The 26498-nt window shown below is 48.3% G+C and overlaps 3 protein-coding genes across 6 annotated transcripts; 1 reads left to right on the plus strand and 2 right to left on the minus strand.

Annotated features, from left to right (window-relative positions):
* The first annotated feature begins 2195 nt into the window (after positions 1-2195).
* Positions 2196-10302, plus strand: LOC125715856 (ectonucleoside triphosphate diphosphohydrolase 7-like). Its single transcript, XM_048987871.1, is given in 23 exon segments — positions 2196-2723; positions 3159-3222; positions 3440-3622; positions 3800-3851; positions 3854-3877; positions 3879-3917; positions 3919-3975; positions 3978-4011; positions 5330-5480; positions 5753-5856; positions 5986-6044; positions 6508-6663; positions 6799-6837; positions 6839-6966; positions 7350-7507; positions 7510-7607; positions 7609-7671; positions 7775-7860; positions 8157-8170; positions 8173-8294; positions 8296-8318; positions 8688-8727; positions 8729-10302. Coding segments are annotated over 22 exon segments (1818 nt in total). The 5' UTR covers positions 2196-2723; positions 3159-3214; the 3' UTR covers positions 8909-10302.
* A 416-nt stretch (positions 10303-10718) lies between these two features.
* On the minus strand, positions 10719-20671 carry LOC125715689 (CREB3 regulatory factor-like). 4 transcript variants are annotated; one of them, XM_048987522.1, is made up of 10 exons: positions 20586-20653; positions 20038-20110; positions 17787-17917; positions 17429-17545; positions 16503-17160; positions 15929-16090; positions 14947-15136; positions 14420-14493; positions 13965-14087; positions 10719-13796 (listed from the first exon to the last, which is right to left on the minus strand). In XM_048987522.1, the coding sequence occupies exons 3-10, from the start codon at positions 17793-17795 to the stop codon at positions 13690-13692; spliced, it is 1440 nt and encodes a 479-aa protein (XP_048843479.1). In that variant the 5' UTR covers positions 17796-17917; positions 20038-20110; positions 20586-20653; the 3' UTR covers positions 10719-13689. The 4 variants fall into 4 exon arrangements, with proteins under 4 accessions (XP_048843479.1, XP_048843478.1, XP_048843480.1 ...); XM_048987521.1 differs by lacking the exon at positions 20586-20653 and adding an exon at positions 19417-19520 and having other exon boundaries at positions 20038-20559; XM_048987523.1 differs by lacking the exon at positions 20038-20110 and having other exon boundaries at positions 20586-20671.
* Positions 20672-23213: 2542 nt separating this feature from the next.
* atpv0e2 (ATPase H+ transporting V0 subunit e2) lies at positions 23214-26023 on the minus strand. The gene is made up of 4 exons (XM_048987524.1): positions 25816-26023; positions 25434-25481; positions 24941-25047; positions 23214-24621 (listed from the first exon to the last, which is right to left on the minus strand). The coding sequence occupies exons 1-3, from the start codon at positions 25917-25919 to the stop codon at positions 24954-24956; spliced, it is 246 nt and encodes an 81-aa protein (XP_048843481.1). The 5' UTR covers positions 25920-26023; the 3' UTR covers positions 23214-24621; positions 24941-24953.
* Between the last annotated feature and the right edge of the window lie 475 nt (positions 26024-26498).

Genomic DNA, 26498 nt, shown 5'->3' on the forward strand with positions numbered 1-26498 from the left:
GGAGGCTCGGAATTCAAAGACCGTTACTGGAACTAATTCGCAGTTCTGGATTGAATGAGACCAGCTGTAGGAATGAAGGTTCACACAGGAGTATCCGACCTGATCCATCACAGTGGCTGGATTGAATGAGACCAGCTGTAGGAATGAAGGTTGCAAGTCATGTGACCGCAACGGATAGCAAAAACCTGAAACCACCTGAAACCACTTACAACAAGCAAAACTAATTAATCGAGTGACAAATGCACATCCCCCCCACACGAGTCTTCTTAAAAATCTACCTGGAAGAAATCCACGAATTAATGACAACAGAAATGGGGCAACTGAGAGATTAAAATGATTGATTTTGAGAAAGATTCGGTCGTTCAGGCTGGTCAAACACTCACATCATAGTGACACCTGGTGGGTAAATGACGATCAATCAAGCAATAATAGATATTAAAAACGGAGTGGCATTCAACCCATATATGACATCATGACACAGCAGGGGGAGCAGTGCTTGGGGGTGGTACTTTGGTCAGATACCTCAGTGGTGCTTCACTGAACAGGGATTACAACCAGCAAACTTACAATTACAAGTGCGCTACTCTAACCATTAGCCAACCACCGCGATTGCAGACAAAGGGATGGTACCCAGGAGGACAGTTTATTTTACAAAACAAAAGCACAAAGAAAATAATAATAATAATAATAATAAAAAAATCAAGCTCAGTGTTCAGGCAGAGGTTCAAACGGAGTTACCGGGGTACTATAGATTACGCAGACTCAGGGACAAAAGCAGGAACCAGCTGGATAACACAGAACACAGTAATGTCAAGAGTTGGAATGGACTGCGGCAAGATTTTGCAAAGAATTAAAGTCTAGACAGGCTTTATATAACTTAGGGAAGCTGCCTAAATGGCTGGGCATGATGGGATGGCGATGTCTGAGGTGGAAACAGGATTCCTTATATACTCCACAAATAGCACAATAATAAACGTGTAAAGAGAGGCAACTATACAGCATGCTTACACAAAATAAAGATGCACTTTGGGCAGTTTCGCAAAGACATAATAAGGTGATGTTGCCAACAAGAAAGGAGATTTTATAGCCGTGTTCATTACGTTAATGGATATGGAACTTGGCGGACTCACGCTAGTGGATAGGATTGTCAGGGAGTGTATCTCAGTTGGTAAGCGGTCTGCGTTTGCATGGGTTGGAATCTCAGGCAGTGCATTTAGGGGTCGGTACTTACCGGTACGCAGCCTGGTGCCGCATGGTTTTCCCAGAGTGCCTGGCGTGTTTCTCGCGCAGCGCCACCTCGTACAGTCTCACATACAGTGCATAAGAAGGTGAAGTACTGGCATCTGTGTTTCCTCATTTCAAGCACTGCTCATAACCGGAAGACTACTCATGTCACCAATGGGAACCAAATGTACAGCTGGAGTGTGTGACGGTCAGGTATTGTTACTGGCTATCACTGTGGCAAGTAGATGTCAGAATTTCTGACTTTCTACTTAACTTAGCAAATTAGCTAAACGCTGCGAAAGAGGTTAATATAGGCGTTCTGATGCTGAAGTCATTTGTCTTTGGTCTCTACGTTCCAGACTGTAGGCGATCTGATTATAACTCTGTTACATCCATATATTGAAAGCAAAATTAGCTCAGACGATTAACGTTAACCAAACTGAATTATTTATGTAAACATCCATCCATCTTCTCACCGCTTATCCTGATCAGGGGCCTGTATTACCAAATCGGATTTCGTCCTTAGCCGAATAGCTTGACATATTTTAAATAATCTGGGCCAAATGTATGCTTAAATGAACGAAAGTAATGTCCATGTCAACCTTGGGTATGTTAAATACGAGACATTTGGCTAAGCAAGAAATCCCGCTTCACTCTCCAGAGCCGCCTGTTCCGTGCATCATAGGGCACAAGGTTGGGGTACAGCTCGGATGGGATGGTATCTGAACATCTTTTCATATAAGGTTTTGTTCAGTAATTGCGTATCCTGGGACGGGATGCATACGATACAGCCTATAATCATTACCAGAAAACAGGCGTAAAGATTTTACCATTTGAACCTAAACCTTACAATATATTTTCCATTTTACTTACGTTGAATTTGATATCTAGTTGCTTATTACAAGAATCGTGGGTTTATTTAGATGTAACTTATGGAGCAGTATGGTAAATGGTAAACGGACTGCATTTATATAGCGCTTTTCTACTCCTACAAGTACTCAAAGCGCCTTACATTTCATGCCTCACATTCACCCTTCACAACACCGGTGGCGGAGGCTGCCATGCAAGGTGCCAACCTGCTCACCGGGAGCAATTCGGGGTTCAGTGTCTTGCTCAAGGACACTTTGATGGGGTCAGGAGGAACCAGGGCTGTATGACTCAGCTCCAGGTCTCTTTATCGGCGTGAACAACACACCAGCGACACTGTTTGTGTCGGTCAACCAGTAGCAGAGTCCGGCCGCGTTATAACACACGTGGACGGGCGTCGGAGCCCACATAAATGGGGCGGGGTCACGCCGCCGGCGTTTTGCGACAGTGCTGCGGTTTCCTTAGTGACGTGGCGTCGTATTTCGTCACAGGCAGGTCGCTGACTACGGCGTCGGCTGTGCTGAAAACGGGGCGGCGTGCGGTAGCGATAACGGCGACATGAGTGACTGCGCATCGCGTTTTCCTCAGACCAAACCGAGCAGCAGCGTGGAGCCTCGGCCAGCTTGTCTAAGGTACAGCTAATACCCTACTAACAGCGTGGGTGCGACGTTTACCTACCTTGACTGGCTAACCGGCTAATAGCTAGCTTTATATATGTGGGCAAACTAGGTACTTTATTTCTTGGGGACCATATAAATACACATTTAGGTGATCAGACAGTACAGAATTAATTTAACGTTAGAAAGCTGTCTGGTGATGTGGGAAATAATAATAGTTAATCAGTTTATTAGTACATTTAAGCTCAACTAACGGTTTTGTTGCGAAAGCGGAAGCCACTTTCAGTCGAAGTTTTGCGGTTTTATGGAAGCTCGCCGTCCTAAAAGGAGCAGTTGTTATTGAGTTAGTTATCTTTCTGCCTGTTGTCGTTATCGCCGAGTGGACATTGAGGTAAATATGTATCGGCTAATCTGACTAATCTTGTCTTACCTCTTGCGCGGCGCTCGAAGACCGCAGGGTCCCGGTGTCACGTGACCATGAGAAGGTGACAGCCGCTGCCGGACCCATGGCCAGGTAGCCCATAAACGAAACGCAATTGATGCGTTTTTGAAACGTGATTCACACTGATTGTGGAGATCAAAGTGCAATAGCTGAATAAACTGTTGATGTATGGCTCTGTGCGTGTCACACCACCTTGTCAGATTCTTATGCCGACTGTCAGTTTGAATTGGTTTTGGGCTGAGCCTTGCCATGGGGAGTGGGACTAACAGTGTTCCCGCCGCCTCTCCAGGTTGAGTCTATCCTGCCGTCTTCCGGCCTCCTGGCACTTCAGCCTGTCACTCCTGTCCCTGGGATGCATGCCTCGACAGCGCCTCTTCTGGCCAGTGCTTGTCACATGCCTGCTGCTGCTTCTCCTGGGCCTGTACCAGACAGAGCACTGGAAGCCTGCTCAGCGGACGGGACACGTGAATAAGTGAGCAGAGTGGGAAAACATCAGTTATCTCACATGTGAGAACAGTGCAGATACCTGCATGTTAGCGGCACAGGGCTGCTATGATCGAATGACCGTTGTCCCCCCGAATCCTGGAGAGTTGCACTGGTTGTGTTTCACAGATGGCCTTCGTTCAGATTTAGCGTCTCTCTCTGGCAGGTATTTGTCCTTCCTGGAGCACATGGAGGCGACTGACGTGACAAAACCCACGCGCTGAACTACGGCATCGTGGTCGACCTGTGGAAGCAGCGGCTCACGTGTCTTTGTCTACTACTGGCCCCCCCCACAACGGCAACCCCCACTCGCTGCTGGACATACGGCAGATGCGGGACCATGGACCCGCACCCCTGTGGTCAAGAAGATAAAGCCAGGTATGGGGGGCTAATTCGTCTAGGGGGGGTTGGCTGGTAGAGAATGGGAGCATTGATTTCCCGCGTTCTAGAAATGGACAAAATGACACCTCGTGAACCATTTGCTGTATTTTGTGACCCCACTAGATGGTGCTCTGTTCAAAAAAAGGGCCACCATGCTTGCCCCAAAACACCATGTCGTGGGGTTAAAAAATACAACAAACATTTCAGGAAGCCTCATTTTGCCCATCATTACTACGTTCCATTTGAACTCTGAAGTTGGAACTTCCGAGTTCCTAGTTGGAAATTTCGAATGGAACGCCCCCTGAGGTTCCAGCTCAGAAAATCGGAGGAACCTCTTCATCCCAAACCTCAGAATTCAAGGCGGCGCCCCAACCTCAAGAGAAGTTTCAGCTGTAGTTATAAGATGTTTATTAGCGCTTACATCTTAGTTGTGGCTCATTAAATGGGTCACAAACACAGTACTGTCCAACCGGCTATCTGTGCACATATTGCTGTGGTGTTTTATGTGCAAAATACCAAGAAACGTTATGGCTAAGCAACAAACCTGGGTAGAACTGGGCCTGGTTCAGAAAGCAGGATTTCTTGGCATCGCAGTGTAACTTGGCGGATACAAAGGTAGTCTGGGTTAAATGTAAATGATTGAAGATAAAGGCCATTTAAACTGGTGTACCTTAAATCCCACAGTTATCCAGCTAAGCAAGAGATCCTGCTATTTGAAACAGGTCCCCGTTATTGCTAAATGGCTTTCTGTACTGGAATGAGGTTAAGTCCGACTGCTGACCTCCGGGGTAAATGGAACACAGCATAAGTTGTGGTTTCGAGGAATGATGCTTTATCTGTCATTTTGAAACATGGGACATGGCCTCCTGTTATTAAAACACATGTTTATGAAAGGTACATTCCCAGGCTTTGGGGCGAAAATATTTCGGACTTATCAGCAATTACTCAAGTTTTCCATGATGTTAGAAAAAAAAATCTTCTTAACAAGGAAGTATTTTCTGCTGATGTTACCCCACCTCTCATATTTTCTAAATCGTTTGCACACCCAGGTTTTGTTTGCAAATTTAAATTTTAGCTCAAGAAAATATAGATTCTTACTACAGAAATTGTGACAGAATATAAAATTGTTTGGTTTGGTGGAGTGTGACGCTTGCCTTAATCTAGAGGGTCCTCAGTCTTGTCGGTGGAGTTAAGGCCTGCACTACACTTTCTGTTTGTGAGACCTGTCAGCATTGGTGGAGATCTGTATCAGGTGACCCCCCACCCCACCCCACATTGGCTGGCCAGTCTCTTCTGACTTTCTGCTGTCTTTCAGGCATATCCACACTAGCGCTCATGCCTGACAAGGCCAGCGACTACCTGCAGCCCCTGCTCAGCTTTGCGGCAGCTCGCATCCCTAGGGAGAAGCACCGGGAGACCCCCCTGTACATCCTATGCACGGCTGGCAAGAGGCTGCTGCCCGAGAGGTGGGCCACCCGTCGTCTGACATCCTGGCGCCCGCGCCAGCCCCCCTCGTCACGCGCCCACAGTGCAGCAGATGGCGAGGCGAATATACAGGTTTCCGAGCTTGTGTGTGTCAGCCAGAAGCCCGGCAGCAAAGAAGCGTATTCATGTTATGCTGTTTACGGTTGTTTCTTTGTTTGCATGCTCGCATTCTGCACTGCAGATGTGGAGCCAAGACTGTAGCGCATTGGGCCTCTGCATGTCTGATGGATGGACTCTGCTGTTGTCGTTCCAGCCAGCAGGTGGCAATATTGGAAGACCTGGCGAGAGACGTACCGGCAAAGTTCGACTTCCTGTTCTCCAGCTCCCAGGCGGAAGTGATCTCTGGGAAACAGGAAGGTAAGGGAGGGCAACTGGTTTGCCGCGCTCTTGGGTGCCCCCTGTCCCTCGGCTGCAGCACCTGCAGCTTCCACATATTGCGCGCATTATCGTGTTGTCATCGGCTTGCTCTGCTTTTTCTCACTGCAGGAGTTTATGCATGGATTGGCATTAATTTCGTGCTTGGCCGCTTCGACCCACGCCGACGAAGTGAGTGTGAGCTTAAGGAGTGGCTCCGTTTGCCCGAATTAGAGCACCATCTGCACGTTGTATCTGCTTCGCATGCCACTCGTGCACGGTGAGGAGAGGTGGACTGGTGAGAAGCGCGGCGTCGAAAGCTACAGGCTTGTAACGCAACAGTGCCTGATTGTTATCCTTGACGAAGGATCTTAACTCTACAACTGTGTGATCTAAGGAAAGACTTTCGGTAATGCTGACTACTTGTTATTGGTATTATGTTACATTTCCAGATCCTCTTTTATAATGTGTGAGGTTAATTTTTAGGTTTAAATATTTGCTGGCTGATAAGGATCTGAGGTTGTGAACAGTGTCCGCTCCCCGTCTTTGGTAGAAGTCATGTGACACATTGGGCAGAAATGATAAGCAGATCTGCATGAAGGGAAACCACATTCTGGTAGTGGTTCTCACAACAAGACCGAACCTGATTGTTGTAGGGGAAGATGCTGTTGTGTCGAGGTTACTACTGGAGTGCAGAATCAGGAGCCAATCAGTCGCAGGCGTACGGTTGGCATCATCGACATGGGCGGAGCCTCGCTGCAAATAGCCTATGAAGTGCCCACTGCCATCGCCTTCAGCTCACCCGAGCAGGTAATGGCTGCCTCTGGCTTTAAGCCATTTTCTCCATTGTAAACTCCTGAGATGCAGGCTTTATATGTGGAAGTTAATGATAAAGTCTCCGTGTGGGATTAAACGATGTCCTCACCTCTCCACCTGCCCTGCCAGGAGGAGACGGCCAAGAACTCGCTGGCAGAATTCAACTTGGGGCTGTGACAAGGACCACGCTCAGCACGTGTACCGTGTCTATGTCACCACGTTCCTGGGCTACGGGGGCAATATGGCCCGGCAGCGCTACGAGGACGAGCTAGTCAACAGCACGCTGGCCAGGAACAGGTGTGTGCATGTGCGTGTGTGTGTGTGCGCGTGTGTGTGTGTGTGTGCGCACTGCTCTTTTTTAGATCATTAATTACTTCTTTAATTAATTGGTATAATCTGACCGGTATAGGTCTCTCTTGGAGAGTCTGTTTCAATATATGACATGATTAGACTACCTGGGAATGAAATTGATGTTGAATTCGACTTGATTCGACTTAGACTCACTTGGGGACCCATGCTGACCAAGTCAGTGACTGGATGTGGTCGGCAGTTGAGGAGTCGCGGTCGTGACCTGTACACCTGGGTGGTTTTTTCTGTCATCCAGTGTAATGGGCGTCGATGTCACTGTCTGCCGTGGTGTCAGTTGGACCTCTTTCTGAAAGCGGCTACACCCCCCCCAGGCTCACGAACGATCAGACGGGCACGGCTGAGTCCACGCCCTACCTGGATCCCTGCCTGCCGGCGGGTCTCTCCGACACGGTGCAGCGGAAAGGGCAAACGGTCTTCCTGCGGGGGCTGGGCGACTGGCAGCGGTGCCAGGAGACGGTGAGGCCGCTGCTCGGCAGCCGAACAACACGGCCTCCCTGCGCGACGCCTACCAGGCCCCCGTCGACCACCACAACAGCGAGTTCTACGGCTTCTCCGAATTCTACTACTGCAACCGAGGACGTGCTGCGCATCAGCGGACAGTACGACAGCGCCCGCTTCTCCAGGGCTGCAGCGGTAACTGTCCAGCGTACTCGGCCATGTCTGTTAAGACGGCTGGATCCATGTCACTCTCTGCGGGCTCCCCGCAGCCTCGACTTCACTCTGCCTCTCATCACAGGATTATTGCGGCACCAAATGGTCGACTTTAAAGCAGCGGCTGGACAGCAAGCTTTTCTCCATACAAGCAGACCTTTCCAGACTAAAGTACGGCCCTGGTTCTTGCCAGTATATATTTTTTTGTACTTTTTATACTATTACCCAGTTTATTATTAATTACATTCCTTCCGGACACCACTAATGAACAACAACGGTGGGGGTGTATGCTAAGTAACTGGAATTTTCTGTTAATCCCGACAAGGACACGCGTTATGCCCTTGATATAATGAACATCAGCTGACTCGTGTGGGTTAATGTGCAGTGAACATGTAAAGGCCTTTTTACGCAGTGGTGGTGTGCATCTTAGACGCTCTGTGTAAATGAGCTTTCGAACTTCTGTCAAGGTACCAGTGCTTCAAGTCGCCTGGATGTTCGAGGTTCTGCACTCCGGCTTCCGGTTTCCACGAGACTACGCAGGCCTAAAGACAGCTCAGCTGGTCTATGACAAGGAAGTGCAGTGGACACTGGGGGCCATGCTGTTCAAAAACGCGATTCCTGCCGCTGAGGTATGCCCCCCCTGACACACACACACCTATCTTTAGTATTTATACCCTTCTGAAATTTAAGGTTAACAGTTTTGGCCTTGCAAACGTGTAGCTCATCTGTTATCCGTTTATAGATCTGCAGTGTAGGTTTCTGTTCGCTAATGTGATCCCGTTTGAGTGTCTATCTTTAGGGTGCGATAGCAGCTCTTCCTGGATTTTTAGCTGCAGCCTTCAGATGACGAATCCTATACGCTCTCTGCCTCCAGCCTTGTCCCTTAGTGACTTTGCCACCCGATAGTCTGTGAGCCTTAGATCCATATACTTTACTGATCCCGATCTACAGTGTTTTATAGTTGCGTTTAGTGCCTCTGTGTGTGTGCACATTACCAGGGACCTCCAGCAGGAGTCGCTGCGGCCACTTCACCCCCAGCTGGCCACGCGTCGCCTTCGTCTACAACCATTACCTGTTCTTCGCCTGCATGCTGACGGTGCTGCTGGCCATCCTGCTGTACATCCTGCGACTGCGGCGCATTCACCAGCGGGAGCAGCGGCAGGTGGAGGCCCTGGACCTGCTGTGGGCAGAAGAGGGCGAAGCCCTGGTGGGGGTCTAAGGGACACGGCCAAAGCAGCGGACGGCCACGGCTGGGGTTTCTGGTGGGGATGGGGAGGTGGATTCATATAGTCACCACATTGGAGAGACGTAGAGGATAGAGGGTGACCAAGGACAGTCCTCAGCAGGAGCGGAGTTTAAGAGGGATATTTCATTTCTACTCCTCCGTCCTCAAGGGGGCACTATCCACCCAGCACAAGCGTCTGGCTGGGTTGTCGACGCGGCATAGTTTTCTCGGGCATCTCAGGGTCGCGTCGTCCAGGGCTCCTCTGTCCGGGGTCACGGTTGCCGAGGGGTTGGAGGCGAGCATGCCGGGAGAGAAGCGGAGCACGGAAGGCTGCAACATCCTGGAAGAAAAGCGCCCCCAGCTCCTTACCGGCAACCTGGCCACTGCCAGGAAGCCATAACATGTTTGTTTAAACAAGGTCCCGGTTCACCGGAGAACCGCCTCTCCGCAGGGCTTTCATGGGGCCCTGTCCCTGCAACAAAAGGGGCGTGTACTAATACTGCCACAATGAGAAATGGCAGCGCAGCAAATGAACTTTTTTCTTTTTTTTTTTTCCGGGGTAGTGTTACGCCGTGTTGCATCAGATGAAGGACAGTGCTGATTTCAGTGCTCGCTTTCCAGCGTCGGGGGGGTGGGGGGAGGGGCATTAGCACAGATATGAAGCCAGGTGATTCTAAACTTGGGTGACAGTGTCGCTAATTGCCAGCCAGCAGAGACCGATGCGACGGGCCCGGATTCGCGTCCGTCAGTTTGATTTACGTGGTGACCAAGACCGTCGTCATGGAGACCACCGCTGCCAGGGAAGAAGCTGTGGGTAGGTGTGGGGTGGGTGCTTGCTGCAAATAGAGCGTGGTGACAAATTGAACTCCCGCCTGTCGTTCTCTTTTATGCTGGAAACGTGCCCCCAGCGAGCGCTATGCACGCCCCCCCCCCCACCCACCGTACCGCTGTAAATATTTTCCTTGTTTTGTGCCGAACCATGTTGACTTCTTCCCCCATCGTCTGAGGCACTTGTCCGTCTTTCACGGTACGTCTGGCATTACCGAAGCTCACCTGATCCTCAGCTGCTTTTGCCCGCTACTGCCTGAACTACCAAAGTACGCCTGTGTACTCAAAAATGTGAAAGGTGCCTTTGGGTGGTTTGGTGATTTCCCCCCCCCCCCCCATTTTCCAGGTGTGAATTGGTTTGGTTATAAAGGCCAAAGTCTTGAGTGTGATTTGATGAGTTAATCAATGATGGGACCTAGCAAACTAACCGTCTTAACCGGGCATTGTGCAATGTAAATACAGGGCAAAGGGATGCTCAGTTGTTTTCAGATGGGGTTTTGGGATTGTGACTGTTTGGCCATAAACTGCAGTCTTATTAAATTATTTTTTTTTTAAACTAAGCCAGAGGTGTTCATGTTGCTCGCTGGTGTGACACGTGAGCTAATGCCTGAAGTGGGCGTGTCTATATCTATCTCCCCTCCCCCCCCCCCCCCCCCCCCCCCGCTCACCCTGCAAGAAGACATTTTATTACTTGAAACCAATTACTCTAGAGCACGGCCAAGCATGTAACTGAATGCCGAACAGAGCCAAAGGGTCAGCCCAGCACCTTTGAAGAGTTAACCGGCAGCCTTCGCCACTGTCTCTGCTAAATGCGAGACTCGTTACTTTACCCAGTAACAGCAGCATTAGATTAATACCCCAAAATCACTCCCAGGGATCAAACTGGGCCTTTCTTAGGATTTAACTGGATTTTCTACCAGTATGAGGCCTGCTGAAGCAGTGTAGGACATGGGACAATTCAATGATCAAAAGCAAAGCATTTAAAAAAATACTTTAATACAACAGCTGCTTATAAATAGTAAAATATACATTATACAGGTATACAGTACGCTCACAGAAAAACAAATTAGGCTTCTATTTGTACGGCACTTTTTTTTGTTTGTTTTCGTGTTTTATGATTGCTACAGAGAAAAGGTGGGTAACATAAGTCTTACTGACTGCCTGTCAGACCAAAGCATGAGCAAAGAGTACCTATGTTTGGATTATAGGAGACACAGAGCACAAAGACGGTGCGATAGGAGACGGCGGTGGACCGTTAAACTTTCTGGAATGACGCGTCTCGGCCTTTCGGCGCTGCCAGACCCTCATTTAACCGCTCCGTTCTCCGTTGCGCAAGTTTTGCTCCGCCGACGCACGGAGCTGGAATGGAATTAAGCCCGAATGAAATCGAAGCTGTTCGGCTGAGAGAAGAGAGTGAAAGAAAGGGAGGGAAGGGGATTCCAGGAGCAGAGAAAGAACCCCCAGAATACAGCATAACACTGGAAGAAGCACATTGTCTGTGGATAGGCACTCAGCATGGATTCTCTCTTCGTTATTTTTGCTAGCTAGTGTTGATACACGTGCATCGCTCCGGGTGTATCGTCTCGGAACCCAGTATGCGGGTCCGCAAATCTGGATGCACGTAGGATTCGTAGTGCGCGCGCGATGTTCACGGCGGGATAAACACTGGTGCATACCATAGCGAACGATGGCCCGTGTTTTACATAGATATAAGGCTGAAGGCAGACTATATTACCGGTAGCTGTGCATAAAGCCAGGGGTCCACAGTACACAGGACAATGGGAGTACGAGTAGTGTTAACCACGTCCGTCTGCATCTGCAGGACACCAGAATGTGACGAAGGTCACTCTCCATCACCGGATGGACGGACTCAAGTTCCTGCGATTTTATGCATATTCAGATTTAGGCTCTGGAGGAACGCAGCAACTCATGTGCACAGCCTGAAAAGCAGCCTTGGTTTGTTTATATCCAGTCTGTGTCGGGCTGTTTATGCTCCCCATCACACATGACCCAAATTCCCAGTCTGGCATTAGGAACAGTTTACGTCATGAACACGGCTCTTATGCTGGCCCAAGAAACTGCACGTACAACCTTCAGGTTTCACGCCGGATGACGTGAAGTACAATCGACCTCAAACGTGTAGGAAGAATCAAACATCGGGTTGTGCATTACCACAGTTATTTTGCAGGAAGATTCCGACCTGCATCCCTTATGCCAGAAATCAGAGCTGGGTCCCGTGAGATGGCGAGCGCAGAGATAGCGTTATGTGGCAGCAGCCTTCAGACTGGGCTAGCTTTGAGCGAACATATAAGCTCAACTGGCAATTGCCCTTGGCCTCCATCGGACGGACGGGGAGGCAAATAAAAACAGCATTTAGGTTTTTTTTTTTCGACATACACATCATCCTGAAGAGGGTGGTTCACTCTCTTCTGTCACCTAGACGTTGTCTTTGGTATGACAATATCTGCCATGAGTAGTCTTGACTCCACACTGAAGACACGCTTGGTCGGTCTTATTGCTTTAAAATCTACTTGTTTTTGTTTTGCTCTCTGCCAGGGTTGGGCACATAGTAAATGTGAACGAAATATCTGTAGGGGAGCGGGCTGCATGTGCCCTCCGTTGGCCCGGCCACACCCCTCCTCCCAGGGCACGGTCGCGGTACGAAACGGCCACCAACACGGGCACCAGTTACCTGGCGCTGCCCGTTATGGCTTTTAACTCCAGGCACTTGCAGAAGGCATTGTTATGAAAGCGCCGGGGCTCGGAGCGGAATCGGAACCGGACCCACTGTGTCCAGACAACAGGAGCGGCGCAGCAGTATCGATGCCAGGGTGCTGGGACTCGCCACGTGCTCAGAGGCTCAGACCCGCCCCCTCCCCAAAAGTGACACGCCCGTGTGCTCTTCTCAGAACTAGTTAGTCTTTCTTCCTTTTTCCAAGGTCAGCTTGTCTACCTGTTGACATTTACTAACACATATCCTCAACTATAAAGCTATCCTCACTCAACACAGAAACGTTGCCCTTGGTTACCAGCAGACATCACGACAGAAGGATTCACGGTTACGGGCCGCCGCATGTCACCGAGACCAAGCTGCTTTGCTGCCAACGAGTCAGAGACAGTGCCCTGAGACTCGCTGATTCGGTGAATAGTCCTGACACCCCCCTGACACCAGCTGTACAATCAAGTGTTTTTCACCCCCCTGGTCCAAACATCCGGCTGTCTTCATACAGCACACATTGAACTTATTCACATTTACAAAAAAAAAAGACAACTCTCCAGTACTTGCAATCATAAATTCACATTAGATTGCGGAAGGCTTTACGAAAAAGGCATCGAGACATATCCCTTTTGTACAAACCGGGTAAAGGTTGGAAAATGAAAAGCTTGTAACGGTAATCAGTTATTTCAGGATGTGTACACTTGACATAGTTCCTAAACGTGTTTACGTTTTTCAAAGTGCTTATTTATGCCCTCTGTTGTAAAGCACCAGATTCACAATTTTTTCGGTCACAAGTACTCTGCCATGTACAGCCCACCCCGTCCAAAGGACTCCCCCCACCTCAGCACCCAGCTTCCCTTCCACAGCCAACAACTACAATGAGCAGTGTGAAGTCTATTTTTAGGCACAATGGGATAAAAATATACCCAGGATAAAGGAGGGTGTGGGGGGGGAGGGGGGGGGGTAACCTAGTGCTCTCACACACACACACACACAGTTTCATTATAGTGTGTGCTCTCTTTCACGTTTACACACACACACCACATGCACACACAGAACTGTAGCAGCTAGCTTGCGGTGAGCAGCCTGTGGAAAACGTTATATTACCGCTACTGAATCTTAGGGAAATCAAAAGCATAACTACATTCTGTTGGTCACAAACACACACACAGGAAAGTGGGAATGGAAGGGGGGGTGAGGATGGCCGGGCGGGGGGGGGAGGCAGGAGTCAGACGGACTGAGTCCCTGCCTGGGGTCTCTTGTCCACCTGCCCTCCGGCGCTGCACTCCAGAATCCTCTCCACAAACTCTCTGGTCCGGCCGGCCACCAGGGGACCTGTGTGGATAAACGCGGTGAGAGAACGGCGACCTTGGGGAAGTGGCCAAGTGCCTACGGCACATTCCCAACGTGAACGTAAACATTTATGCATTAGGCTTCAGATAACCGACAGAGACGACCACTGATATGCACACAGCTGAAGGTATCTAATTGGGCCTCGCTCACCAGCAGACTCCTTCAGAATGTCCTCCAGCTTCTTTGTCATGCCCACATCACTGCACTCGTCGCTGCTCTCCACCCTCTGCCGGATCACCTCCTTGATCCTCAACAGCGCCCCCAACAGGTTGTCTACCCACAAAAAAAAAAACAGGTAGGTGGTGGATTAATGGGGTCCTCCTCACACTACAAGAAGCTTTATACTGCACCCATGATATTAACTCCACCATCACCGCTAACGTCAGGTGAGTGCTGTTAGTGTAGATGCCGCCTGAGGACAGAGATTTGGGCATTCCCCGTCAGCTGAACGGATTAGTGCTCCAGATGAACTAGGATCACAACAGGCCTCGGGGACAAGTGGCATGTCAAAGCTTTCACTGTATTAAATTTCTTATCCCTCAACCGGAAACGTCCCCCCAGGCCACACTGAAAGCCACAGCTGACGGAGGTGCGGATCCACTCACTGTACTCCTGGTTCAGTCCCCACAGCTTTATCTTATTGGCCTCGTGCTGGGCTTTCTTCTTTAGGCGACAAGCCCTGCAAGGAGCCCAGAAAGAAACGATGGAGATGCACGTTCACCTCACGTCCCATTGTCCTCAGATGAACTTCTACCCAATTATACAAGGCTCTGGGGAATCGCTGTGTGTCTGGTCTTCATCCCAGCTCTCAACATGGTACTGCACTCTACGCAAACCGTTTTCCAGAGATAGTTTCAACTGTCCTTTTCCACAAGAGGTCAGGGGATACATTTTATAGTACTCCCACCCCCACGTTACCAGTCCCTTCTGGAAAGCATCACTCTATAAAGCAACGACTATAAATTTATTCTATTACTTAACTGGAGCGACTGTTTGGAGGACATCTTGAGTTTTAGATGTGAACCAGCTGCTGTATAACAGATACCTCCAAGACCACTAGAGGCCAGTCCCACACTGGTCACCCCGTCTGTCTCTCTCAGCATTTCGGTTTCTTCTCCTCTCCAGCTCCTACCTGGAGGCTAGCTTGTTCTTCTCCTTGCGGGAGCGTGCCCGAGCCACCACGGGCAGATCATTGACGGGTCCCATGCCGTCAATGGCCACGTTCAGCTTCTGCAGCTGCTCACCGATGCTGCACAGCTTCTGCGGGTTGGGGGTCAGGTCGCTGGCGTCCGTCTTGCGGGCCTTGCGGCGCCCTTTCTTGCCTAAAGTGGCGGGTGGGGGATTTAGCCAGTTAATCTTTAAACTCTGCCATATAATTCATCAACCTGCAAGTCAGAGTCTACAAATATGGCTTCTAAGCGGTGAATTCCCCACCCAAAATCTTTGGGTTTCAATTGCAGTCACATGACTGAAGGCACATTAAAAGAAAAGAACCGTATTCAGTGAATAGAATCTCTTTTCTTCTCCATGTTTAGCAGCCCGATTTGTGTGCCCTGCAGATGTGTGCATACAGACTTTTACGCAGCCATAAGCATGGATACCCTTAACACAGGGGCGCTGCTAGACATTTTGGGCTGCAGGACAGCATCTCATACTGGGCCTCCAACCCAGATCAATCCAATTATGCTGTCAGTCAGGGGCCCTTGGAATTGTCCTATCTGCCCCCCACCCCCTCTTATGGCGCCCCTGCCTTAATGTGTTAATGACATTTCTGTGCCTACTCTATAAATAAATGTGTCAGGAAAACATCTCACTCAAGGCTGTGCAGAGTTTGAGTTCTGGTCTGGTTCTTTGGGTAAAATCTGGAAATGAAATTTTGGAACGACAAATATTTTGATGTCTTTTTACATTCCCTTCATTCATATTTCAGGATGAAATAGAACAATTATATTGTTTGCACTCCCATCCTTGGTTAAAGTTCTGCTCTGAGAATCGATTTGCATTTTTGGCCACATGAACATTTGACTGAAAACCAGAACAAAATGCAGGCACCAGGCAGCAGTCAGCACCATACATCCCACCATGGGTGCACAGGTCGTCCGAGGAAGCCTAACCATTGCCGGACGTCCCGTCCCTCCGGTACAGGGTGCTGGGCAGGGTACTGGAGCTCCAGGACAGCGGCCACCTCACCCCGACCCTCTTGCTCCCCAAGTCGCGCCCGTGGCTGTACTCCCAGAAGCACCTGCGCTTCGCCGGCCTCTCGCCCGCGTGGCCGTCTGCGAACGTCAGAGCATGGCCCGCGCGCGTCACCACTCACTTTTTCCACAGTGACAGTCAGCGCACGTTTATCAGTGCACACGTGTGAACATCCGGCCCGGAGTTTCCATTACCCACATGCTGCTCTAATTGCTTTTAACGGCGAGGAAAACGGAGCCGGTGCTTCCACGTCCTGCGTTACGAATTAAGACTCCGTGGAATATTCAAGAAGAATTCAGGAAAAGCAGAGCCAGCCAAGTATAAATTAGGAAAGAAAAAATCCCAGAGAACCAAGACTAAACTTATACACACGTATTTATATATTCATATATTTATATATATATGTCTATAAATAGTCTCCACTGAAAGCCTAAACAGAATCTGACTTGAATTCAAGGCTGAGGTGCCGTCAGACCACAGCGCGCCTCTCACCACATTCCGTTCCAGAGGAGCTCTGGTCGCCAGGCTCTGCTGCTCTTTCCTCTTCCTCCTCTTCCTCCTCCCCTTCCTCATCCTCAGTGTCTGCCGTCTCGCTGTCAGAGCCCTGGCTGGATCCGGAGCCCTGGTCGGCCTGCAGGGAGTAGTTGTGCTCCTCACTGCGGAGCTCCACGGCACTGGGAGACAGTGAGGCCGTGGTCTCTGGCTGCTGAAACACTTCCACTGGAGTGGCTTCAGTAACTGCCTGGCCCTGTGCCTCTTCCTCCTCCCCTTCTTCCTCTTCCTCCACTGCCTCTGCAGCTGCACCCCCCAGTGTCAAAGTACTCTCCTGCTTGTCAGATGCAGACGACTTGGCGAGGCTGGGCTCTGGGGTTGGATCAGGCTCATCCCGGACCCGAGTGTCCAACCCGGACCCGGCCTGCTTCTCCGTGGATTCCTCCCTACTGCCCCACTTGCCGATCAGCATCACCTCCGAGCTTGCCAGCTCCCCCTCCAGGCTGCCTTTGGTGTAGCGCGTGATATCATCCAGTGCAGAAATGTCCCAGCGTTCGTGGTGCAGGTCCTCGCCGAAGCCATCGTCCACCAGGTCGCTCAGCAGCTCAAAGGGCCGTTTACGGGGTACCGCCGGGGAGCCCAGCATCAGGACCACATTCTGCGAGGAAATGAGTCGTCACCATAGACAATTCAGCTAAAACAATCCCATAATTATAAAGAGCTGTAACCCTTTCTTACATTATCTAATTAACGAAGGTCTATCCTTTACACTTCTACCCAAAAATTCCGCAGATATCTTTGACCCCCACACGACTGCTCAGGGCTATGTAAAGCGACATCTAACTTGATCCAAGTTTTACTCACCTCTAACTTTTACACTTTAACTTACGGGTTATTCACGCACAGATCGGCAGGTCCGCTCTCACCTGGTCGCAGTCGGTCCTGCCCCCCAGCGGAGACCCCGCTAACGGGTACGGCGTGAGTAGGCACCGGTGGCTCCCAAATGCCTCGCCAAATATCGGTTCCATCCCGTTCATGCCCGGCTGCAGACACAGGATGGCAGAAGCAGACTTACCCCCCCCTCCTGCTGGAATCATTCCACAAATAACTACCAGTCTCTAAATAACCAGTTACTGTTCAAACTAGTCAATCACAGTTGGGCACAAAGATGGGGAAGCAGCGTTTCCTGTCAGTGTTCAGTTATACCTGGTTATAAACGATGCCATAGGTGCCTACTGTGGTAAATAAGAATGTAGACAGGCAGGAAGGGGCAGAGGAACCAACCTGAGGCATGCCCAATGCTTTGCTGGATGGAGATTGTCACACCTTCAGCGGTCACGGGACGCCTCTTCCAAGTGAGACCACCAGCAGACCATTCGCACGTTGTGAAGCCGTGAATTCAGGGTTCACACCACCTGTCACATGACAAGTCGCTAATTGCCGCTGCTTGATTACAACTCGTAACTACAAATAACTATGTTTGGCTGTATCCTCGACGTATTTCCACTACGCCATGTAGAATGAGGGGTTGCAGGTGTAGCTACTTCAATAAACACCCTGGCATCAGAAGAGCAAGGTGAAAGATGCTGAACCCATGAGCCAAAACGTTAGTAAGCAGTGCACCTTTGCCTGAAAACCCATAATTACATAAAAGGCTGACATATTGGGCCCACAGCTGTAAGTGGAACCAGGAGGCACATTTATTTTCAGAGGAGGTATTTCCACAAGAGCAGAAAAATCTGGCACCTCGCTGGAAGATCACCGACGTTCGGTTCTAGAGCGATTTGTTAACAACACCGAACGGCAATTCACCCAGCACCCCATTCCCGGGGCCCCTATGATTAAATACACACGGTGAGAATCTCATATTGACTAACAGCCAGGGATTTACAAATGCATTTACCTCCATTAGGAAAAACACACAGACACATACACAAACGGCACTCGATTTCACGTGTGTGGCCTTCCTTTTATCAGCACGCGTGGAAAATAAGGTTACAGATACTCAATATCTGCTTTAATTTGGCAAAATGCGCAAAAACAGCAGTAGAGTGAATTCAGGCTGGCCGCGGATCCTCGGCTCGCAATTTCAGCGCCGTGAGGTGTAGGTGCATCGTCCAGCTCGCATCCCCAGAGAGCTGCGGGGGAGGCTGCAAATTCAATTTCGGGATTCAAGAGGCAGTTTTGTTAAATAGCAAAAAAAAAAAAACTGGAGTTAAGAGAAAGCGCCTTTCCGAGCAACAAAACGACATTCCTGGTTATAGCCGGGAATGTGACCCACGTCGGATTAAACTCGGGAGGGAAAAAATACAAATGGCACAGAAATTTCTTTATTGTCCACGACACCCGGGATAGAGCCGATGGAGCTGGTGCCGGACATGGCAGAGTTGTCAGATATAAAAGAAGCCGTGCTGTCGGCTGAAGTCGGTGCACAGGGACGGCGTTTCGTTTTTGGTAAAAAGCCACCGAGACAGCGTCCGCTCCCCGGCACTGTCTAAATCGCGACAACAACAAAATAGACATTTAATGCTCCTTTTGTTCTCTCTTTCCGAAGCGCAAGAAAGAAACATGGCATATACTGTTGTCCCCAACATCTCCCCCCGAAGTCTTGCCACAAAGTACTTCTCGAGGAAAATGTGAGATTTAAGGCAGAGTCGAATTATGGGTTTGATTTTTTGCTGGCCGGTGCCCTTACCTCATCGCAGCTTACCTATCCTGCATCCTGCTACAGCCACTGAAGGCGGCCGATCATGCAAGGGGAGCTGCCCGAAAGGTGCGCAGATGTGTCCCACCTGACACTCGGACCCAAGCCTCTGTGCCCACTACTCCATCTACCGCACGACAGGCTGTCAAAGTTTCTGTTTATCCACTGTGAAAAGGAAAAAGCCGCCGGGATACGATCGCGGATTTTTACCTTGTCTTCCAACTTGCGATATGTTTCATAATCGTCCGCAGAATTATAAACAAGTCGGGAAACCTCCGGTGCCCTCATCGATGGTCCAGTCTGTCCCTATTACACTTCAAAGCAACACAGCGGCAACAAATTACGTCGCGGACGTTACCTTACAAAATAAAATTTCGGCTGCAGCTGGAAGCACCGTCGGATGTCAATAATTTATTGTCCATTCCTTCCCAAAGCCAGAATAACGGGTGGCGGTGGGGGCAAGTTAAATTAAAGAAAACGCAGACGACCTTCGGCCTTATTTCCAATGTGGTTGGCAAAATAAAAAAGGAGACGACAGACTAAGAAGGAAGTTACCCCCCTTTTCTTTCCCCCTTCTCGTCTTTTTCCACCTGTATGTGCGATCCAGCCAGATCTGGCAGTGACAGTTTTTACGCCGAAAGTTAAACAAACGAGTCGGAGAAATCGCACGCTTTCGGCTGAGCCGCCTTCCCAAAATCGCGATCGGTCCCCGACACTGTCTGCTACACACTCGCAAGAGCGATCAAAACTAATATTCGGCCGAAAAACAAGAAAAGAAAAAGCACATGACGGCTGGCAACTTCTGTAAATTAAATAAGTAAGCTTAGCTACCTTATTCGGTGTCGTCGTGCTCCCCTTGAAAGAATTCTTCGGGCAAGTAAAGGGATACACAAATAGAAAATGTCTGCCTTGGCATCCAAATATGAATAATTGGGCAAAACCGAATACAATAAGGGTACGTTAGAGATTACCAACAGACAGCAAACAAATTATTTATCCCATATAAAGGAAGTTAGTTTTAAACAGCTGGTATTGAGCTGGTCCATAATTTATAAAAGGGAAATTAAAAATAAATATTAATTAAATAAATATCGGAACGCATGGCGTATCAGGGGATAAACCTGTCTGCAACGATAATACTTAAATTACAACGTGCACCGTGCTTTCAGAGGGATACCATTTTGTGTTTTCTACTTGTAATCATCCTTAAGAAATGCACAGGAAAGTAGCTAACCCCCTTACGACAGACATGGTGTCGCCCGCATGACTCAGAATTAAAAGAAAAATTCTTTCTTGTTCGGCGAAATGGTCATATATTCAGTTACGGTGAGTTTACATGTTACTTTTTTTGTTGAAAGCTATTATTATTATTTTTTTACCGATTCACAAAGCCAATGTATCACGCCGGGGAAAAGTCCGTATGTAAAATGGAAACTGTGTCAGCTGTAAACAGCACCGTGTTGGTGAAAAAGGGCAAATGAGTTCACGGCACTTGAAAACGGATATGGCTGAGAACGAGAAAATTCAACGTCAGTGGAAGGGTTCACGTGACCCGCCCCCCCAGCCCGTCGGGGTCACCATGGAGGATCTGGGGGCTTTTTTTCGCCTGGTCCTGGGAGCAGCTGGCGAAGCGCGTCCCCCGCCCGCAGCCAGATGGGGTCACTTACGAAACACGCCGCGGTCGGCGACGACGCGCTGAAATCGTTACCAAACGTGTTACCTAAGAAAACCTCACAAAAGGCTGGCGGCGTGTGCATTTGTGTTCCTCTTCCTATTATTATTATTGTTATTTTTATTGTCATTATTATTAATTATTATCATCTTTAAGAATAATGATAGTTATAATAATTTTAGAAACGCCCCCTCACACATTGCCCCCCGCCGTCATCACCCCCTCAATGATGCCCAAAGCACATGGAACCAAATGTGCGAGGATGTGTAAATGACCACTTCTCAGCCACGTGCGTTACGACCGCCGCAACACCGTAGCCTCGATTCAAGATTTTATTTAATAATTTGATAATATCCTTATTTTACGTTTTGTTCATCACGAAAAATTTGTGTTTATACGTGCATAATTCATATTTATACGTGAATAAACAGAAACCTCCAACGTTATTTCATTTTTTTTTTTGCGTTAATCCTAAGCGTATTAATTGTAGCGTATGTTTAAATTATTATATTTGCCAAGATTTATTAATTACAGATTCAAATCTCGTGTGTTCCTTTTCCCACTTCACTTACATCAAACTTATGACTCAAATACTGACGGCCATTCGGGAAGCTGTGTAGACCAATGCTTCTCAGCCCCGTCCTCATGGCTTCTCAGACTGTCCACATTTTTGCTCCCTCCCAGCTCCCTGCCAGACCGTCCACATTTTTGCTCCCTCCCAGATCACATTTTTTTGTGAGCTGTGGAGCAAAAAAAAAAAAAAAAAAAAAAAAGGACTATCTGGGGGTCCCTGAGGACTGGACTGAGAAACACTAGCACGGACCATTTCTTTTCTCTTGCTATGTGCACACAATGTATCATTGTTCACAGAAACACACAGAAGATTCCAGTGACCCTCCAATACCAGCTGGCCAATGATCCTGGCCATTGACTGTTCCTCAAAAAAACAACTCCTTACAAAATCGTGAAGACTTGTAGTGTTGGGTGTAGAACGTTAAATATAGGAGCTAATAACAATCATTCTTTTTAAGGCGAAGAGGAATGTCAGGTGGAGGACACACACCATACATCCGGCTGACACCAAATCTGATATAACACCTCTTACATAATGACCTAGATAGGCCTGGATGAGTTCCATACTCATAAGTTCAGCTGCAGTTGTCTTCGCAACAAAGCTAGTTTATGCTCACTAGATCCTGCACATAAAAGAGCCAGTTCCAGAATGACATGCAGTATAGATACACCGACAGACAGACAGACAGACAGACAGACAGACAGACACACATACAGCCATTATCCTTCATAAGGACAGCAGATGCCTTCGCGTCTTCATTTTCGTGTTAGAAACATCCAAAGTTTACATTTGCATAAAATGTTTTAACTTGAAAGGTTAAAACATTGCTGGGACTCAAAAGCACACAGTCCACAGTCACACGCGGAACTGTAACGACAGCCGCCTCGGGGGGAAAAGGCTATTCTCTGCCCTTTTTTTTTTTATTATTTCCTACAGAAGGCTGGCAAATTGTAAAGTCCAGGCACACTTTGATCTCGGTTTTCAGTTACCTTTCAGGCCCCCTGCTAAAATGGAGATGGACCCACCTTGCCGTCGTCCATTTGTGGCCCGTCGCTGCCGTCCATGCAGGTTCGGACGCTCTGGGAATCTAGGGAGGTTGTTATTAACACACGCGGCGTTTAATTATAATGTTCCATTTCACCAGCTTTATTTTTTGTCTTTTCTTCTGCTGTTAGGTCACTTGCATACCACTCAATCACACAGGGTCCCTCGCTCTTGTTTACAAATACTGGGCTTATCTTTCAATGACATAAACCTCCCACTCTCACACACGGCAGAAAAGCAGAGAGAGAGAGTGGCACACATTCTGCTAACTGGGTCCCGGCGCGTTACGAGGCGACAGCACTTGCCAGGAGGCCCGTTTGGATACGAGGTGTTAGAATGACTGAGCCGTGCGCTAAGCTAACAGGCCTTTGATAACACAAGCTTAATGCTCACTTTCAGCACCGCGGGGCCATTACGTGATTACACAGGCTCGCTAACAAATAAAGGAATATATAGAAATGAATTCAGGCCTAAAAAGATTATCTCCGACTTTAAAAATGCTAAATAAAACGTGCAATTTGTAACAGAACGAATATAGTTTGACATTGCATGTGAAGTCGCAGAGGGTGAAAGTCTTCACAACCCACTGCCGTGCCTCAGCGTCTGGTGTGATGATGCCACACTTCCCGGAGTGTGAAACACGCCGTTCCGCAGCGCGAGAGGCACGGCGAAAGGAAGACGAGGCGGGACACACAAAATGACGTCTGAGCCTGGACCTTTCAATGCGTCCCGACCTTTATTCGGCGGTTTCAGGAGGACAGGGGAAATGGCGGAAACATCTACTTATCGAGCATGCACGTCGCCCCCCAAAAGCCATCGTCTGTGCTCCGTTATACACGTGCCAAAATATCTCCACATCAGGGGAGGCTACACGGTGAACACAGCAGCGACCGAAAGCCATTGAATGGTACACAGGTGCCTTGAACAGTAAAGGTTCAAGTCTTGGGAGAGGAACTGCTGATGTGCCTTTGGTGAAATAGCCTGAACGCTGAAAGTACATGCAGTTCTGGACAAAGGCATTAAATGAAAAACATAAAGAAATAACAATCACTGACCATTTTAGCCCATAAGCACCGATGACATCACTGTTTACAGTTCAATAAAGCAACTAGCCAGTCTCTCTCTCTCTCACATGCGCACACACACACCGGTCAGTTTAAAAACTATATACTATATGCTTCTAGCCCTAGTAATAGCATGCAAACAAAGATGGAAAGCATCTCTGGAGATTAGCCTCGCCAGCAACACTGTAGTCAAACACGCAAAACACTGTTTACAGAGACGTGTTGGGATGACAGTAAGAACGGCGCAGCTTTAAGTGACTGTTGGGTTCACCATGGAAACGGGTTTTGGTTAAGCACTCTTCAGGGAAATGGGAGATAAGCGTCTTGCAGTGGAAACACAGAGATGGCTTTGTGAAGTAGGCCTTATTGTCCTCTTATAGATTCTATGACCGGCACTGAATCCTCTTGACTGCACACACGACTGACACACACAGCTCACAGTATAGCTGTCACGTCCACAACACTGCTATCCGATATACATTAGAGAACACAAATGCATAAATAAATAAACCGAATCAAATAAATAAACCTAAAAAAAAAAAATTAAAATTAAAAACACTTCTACATAGTCAACCCACACACTGCACACACAAAGGAAAGCACGTGACTCGACTGTGTATGAATGGGATTAGACATGTGAGACTGCTCATCTCACATAAACAACTTCAGCACTTTCACTTTTGAGATAATATTTACAGTGGGCGACCCTTTCCATTCCAGCTATACCAGCTATAGGTTAATATTCCAGTGATGTTGTCATATGAAAATTGCAGTGATTAAGAAGAACATGGCGACAGTGTCTGCCTGAAAAGGATGCATTAGAGAGTGTTTACTCAAGCTGTCTGAGTCCACACCTCTATTTTTCAGTGCAGGGAAATGCCATAATTTTCAATATCATGAAAAATACAGGGTCGCTGCCCTCGTGCGCATTGTAAACAGGAAGTGTTGTGCCTCATGTATCCTTACTGGGCGTTTGATAAGGGACTGGGGGAAGGAGACTGGAGTTCAGACATCGTCCTGGGAAGAGCAATGGAAAGGGCTGGCCTCAAGGTGGAATTGGACTACAAGAAAATGGAGAGAGAAGGAGGGGAGCGTTAATTACCATGTTTGTTATGTGTACGGATGCAGATAAAAGTGCTTAACTTGTGACAGTAAATGTTCAAAGAAAAATTTTAATTCTTAAGATGTGCAAGAACCTTCAGTGAAGGTTCTACTTTAGTGTAACTAATCACTGGATCCTGTGGGCAGTCCATCTGAATATATACAGTACGTAGAACATGGCTTTTGGGGCAGGGTTGCTGTACGCCAGTGGTATTATGACTGTGAGAGTCTGTATAGACATGCAGTGGGAAAGCAAAGTTAGCTAAGCTACAGATTTACCATGATGAGAATTTCACTCCCAGTAATACCGCAGATACCAGATGGTTTCATTCTTCAGCTGTGGTCCAAACAGGGGGTTTGTCTGGGCCAGAATCGCTATTAACCAGCTGAAAAATTAAGAGAAACATTTTGCTCCATAATGTTAAACTCTGCTGTATTCACTGAAGCAGAAATAATTTTACCATTTGCCCTATAGATTTTACTGAAAATGGAAAAACACACACATAATTTATATGCAACAGCTTATAAATATGTAAGGGAACAAAAACGCGTGGGTTTTTATCAATCTCATATTTTTATTCTAGAGTTATATTTTACGCTGTATTTTAACATATTCTCATGTTGTCACTCAGGGCTTCCGAGGACGGGCTATGGGGGTGTCCCCCGACCCTCTAAACCACACACCGGCTTATTTTACTGACAGACCCGCTTCACCATATGAACAGGTAACCGGGCACCGACGTGCCGGTGCGTGACAGCCGGAAATACTCACAACAAGTAGCAACAGACGGCTGTCAGTATCAACATCGTGATGACAACCCTGGAAAAAAAAGATGAGGGAGGAGATGGGGGACAGAGTTTGGCTGAAAACATATAGACATATAAAGCGATATTTTTATGCAGCGTATGGTGCATTTAGCCAGCATGGGGCCGAGCAGCTCCGGATGCTGGGAGGCATTTTGAGAGCCGAACTGGGCCTTCGGGGTACCGCGTTCTAACATTAATATCCTTTTAGACAAACAGCATGCACGCTCCTCCGATTCGACCTTATCCCCCGATGCAAGTTCGATATTTTCCAAACAGGCTGTCATATTAAAATATAAATTAAATGACTGAGTTACATCAGGGCTGCATAAGGAGCAGAAGATGCTTACCCTCGGTTAGGTCCCTTGGGCACGAAAAAGGGAGCGACGATACCCACTAGAGCCCACAACGTCGTGAAACAGATCATCGGCAACGCCAGTGAGTGATAAACCATGGCTGCGGCCCGGAGAGAACCGGCAAAGAGGGCGGACAGTGACAGCAGAGGGTAAACCGAGGAAATGTCCGTCCTGTTCCCACAGAAACTCCGCTACCGTTACGTCACCACCCACAAACCAAACCGGCGACTCTATTGGATGAAGGCTCTGAGACTCGTTGAAGCAATTGGCCGATGTTCGCTGTCAATCAGGGCGCTTGGGACGGAGACGATCTGCGATTGGTTTGAATAGAAAAACGATGCTGCGCTGCGCTCCATAAAACGGAGGAAATGAAGTCACGTACCGGTTTGTGTTAGGTAGAGTGGTTTGTTGCATATTGGTACAGCACTGACGTGCATTTATTCCCACTGCGGCCATTAACTTAACGTCTTAATAGGTATAAATAGTGGTGTATTCATACACTTATTGGCTACTTTGTTAGCCACCTCTACGTAGAACGAGGTAGGATCTCCTTTTTGTGTCCAGAACCACCTCAAGGGCTGAGGAGTTCTGTGTTGGGAGATGCCTTTCTCACCATTGTACTGAGCGGTTTGCGTTTGTGGCTTTCCTTATAGCCTGATAGCTTTAACTGGTATGTC

This window comes from Brienomyrus brachyistius, chromosome 20 (genome assembly GCF_023856365.1).
Source record: "Brienomyrus brachyistius isolate T26 chromosome 20, BBRACH_0.4, whole genome shotgun sequence".
NCBI lineage: Eukaryota > Metazoa > Chordata > Actinopteri > Osteoglossiformes > Mormyridae > Brienomyrus > Brienomyrus brachyistius.

Coding starts and splice junctions, on each gene's coding strand:
- LOC125715689 (XM_048987523.1), bottom strand. Junction 15,137..15,928: donor GGACGGGACGTCCGGCAATG/GTTAGGCTTCCT, acceptor CCGCCACTTTAG/GCAAGAAAGGGCGCCGCAAG. Junction 14,088..14,419: donor GGGACTGAACCAGGAGTACA/GTGAGTGGATCC, acceptor TTTTGTGGGTAG/ACAACCTGTTGGGGGCGCTG.
- atpv0e2 (XM_048987524.1), bottom strand. CDS start 25,919: ATGGTTTATCACTCACTGGCGTTGCCGATGATCTGTTTCACGACGTTG. Junction 25,482..25,815: donor CCCAAGGGACCTAACCGAGG/GTAAGCATCTTC, acceptor TTTTTTTTCCAG/GGTTGTCATCACGATGTTGA. Junction 25,048..25,433: donor GCCGTCTGTTGCTACTTGTT/GTGAGTATTTCC, acceptor TTAATTTTTCAG/CTGGTTAATAGCGATTCTGG.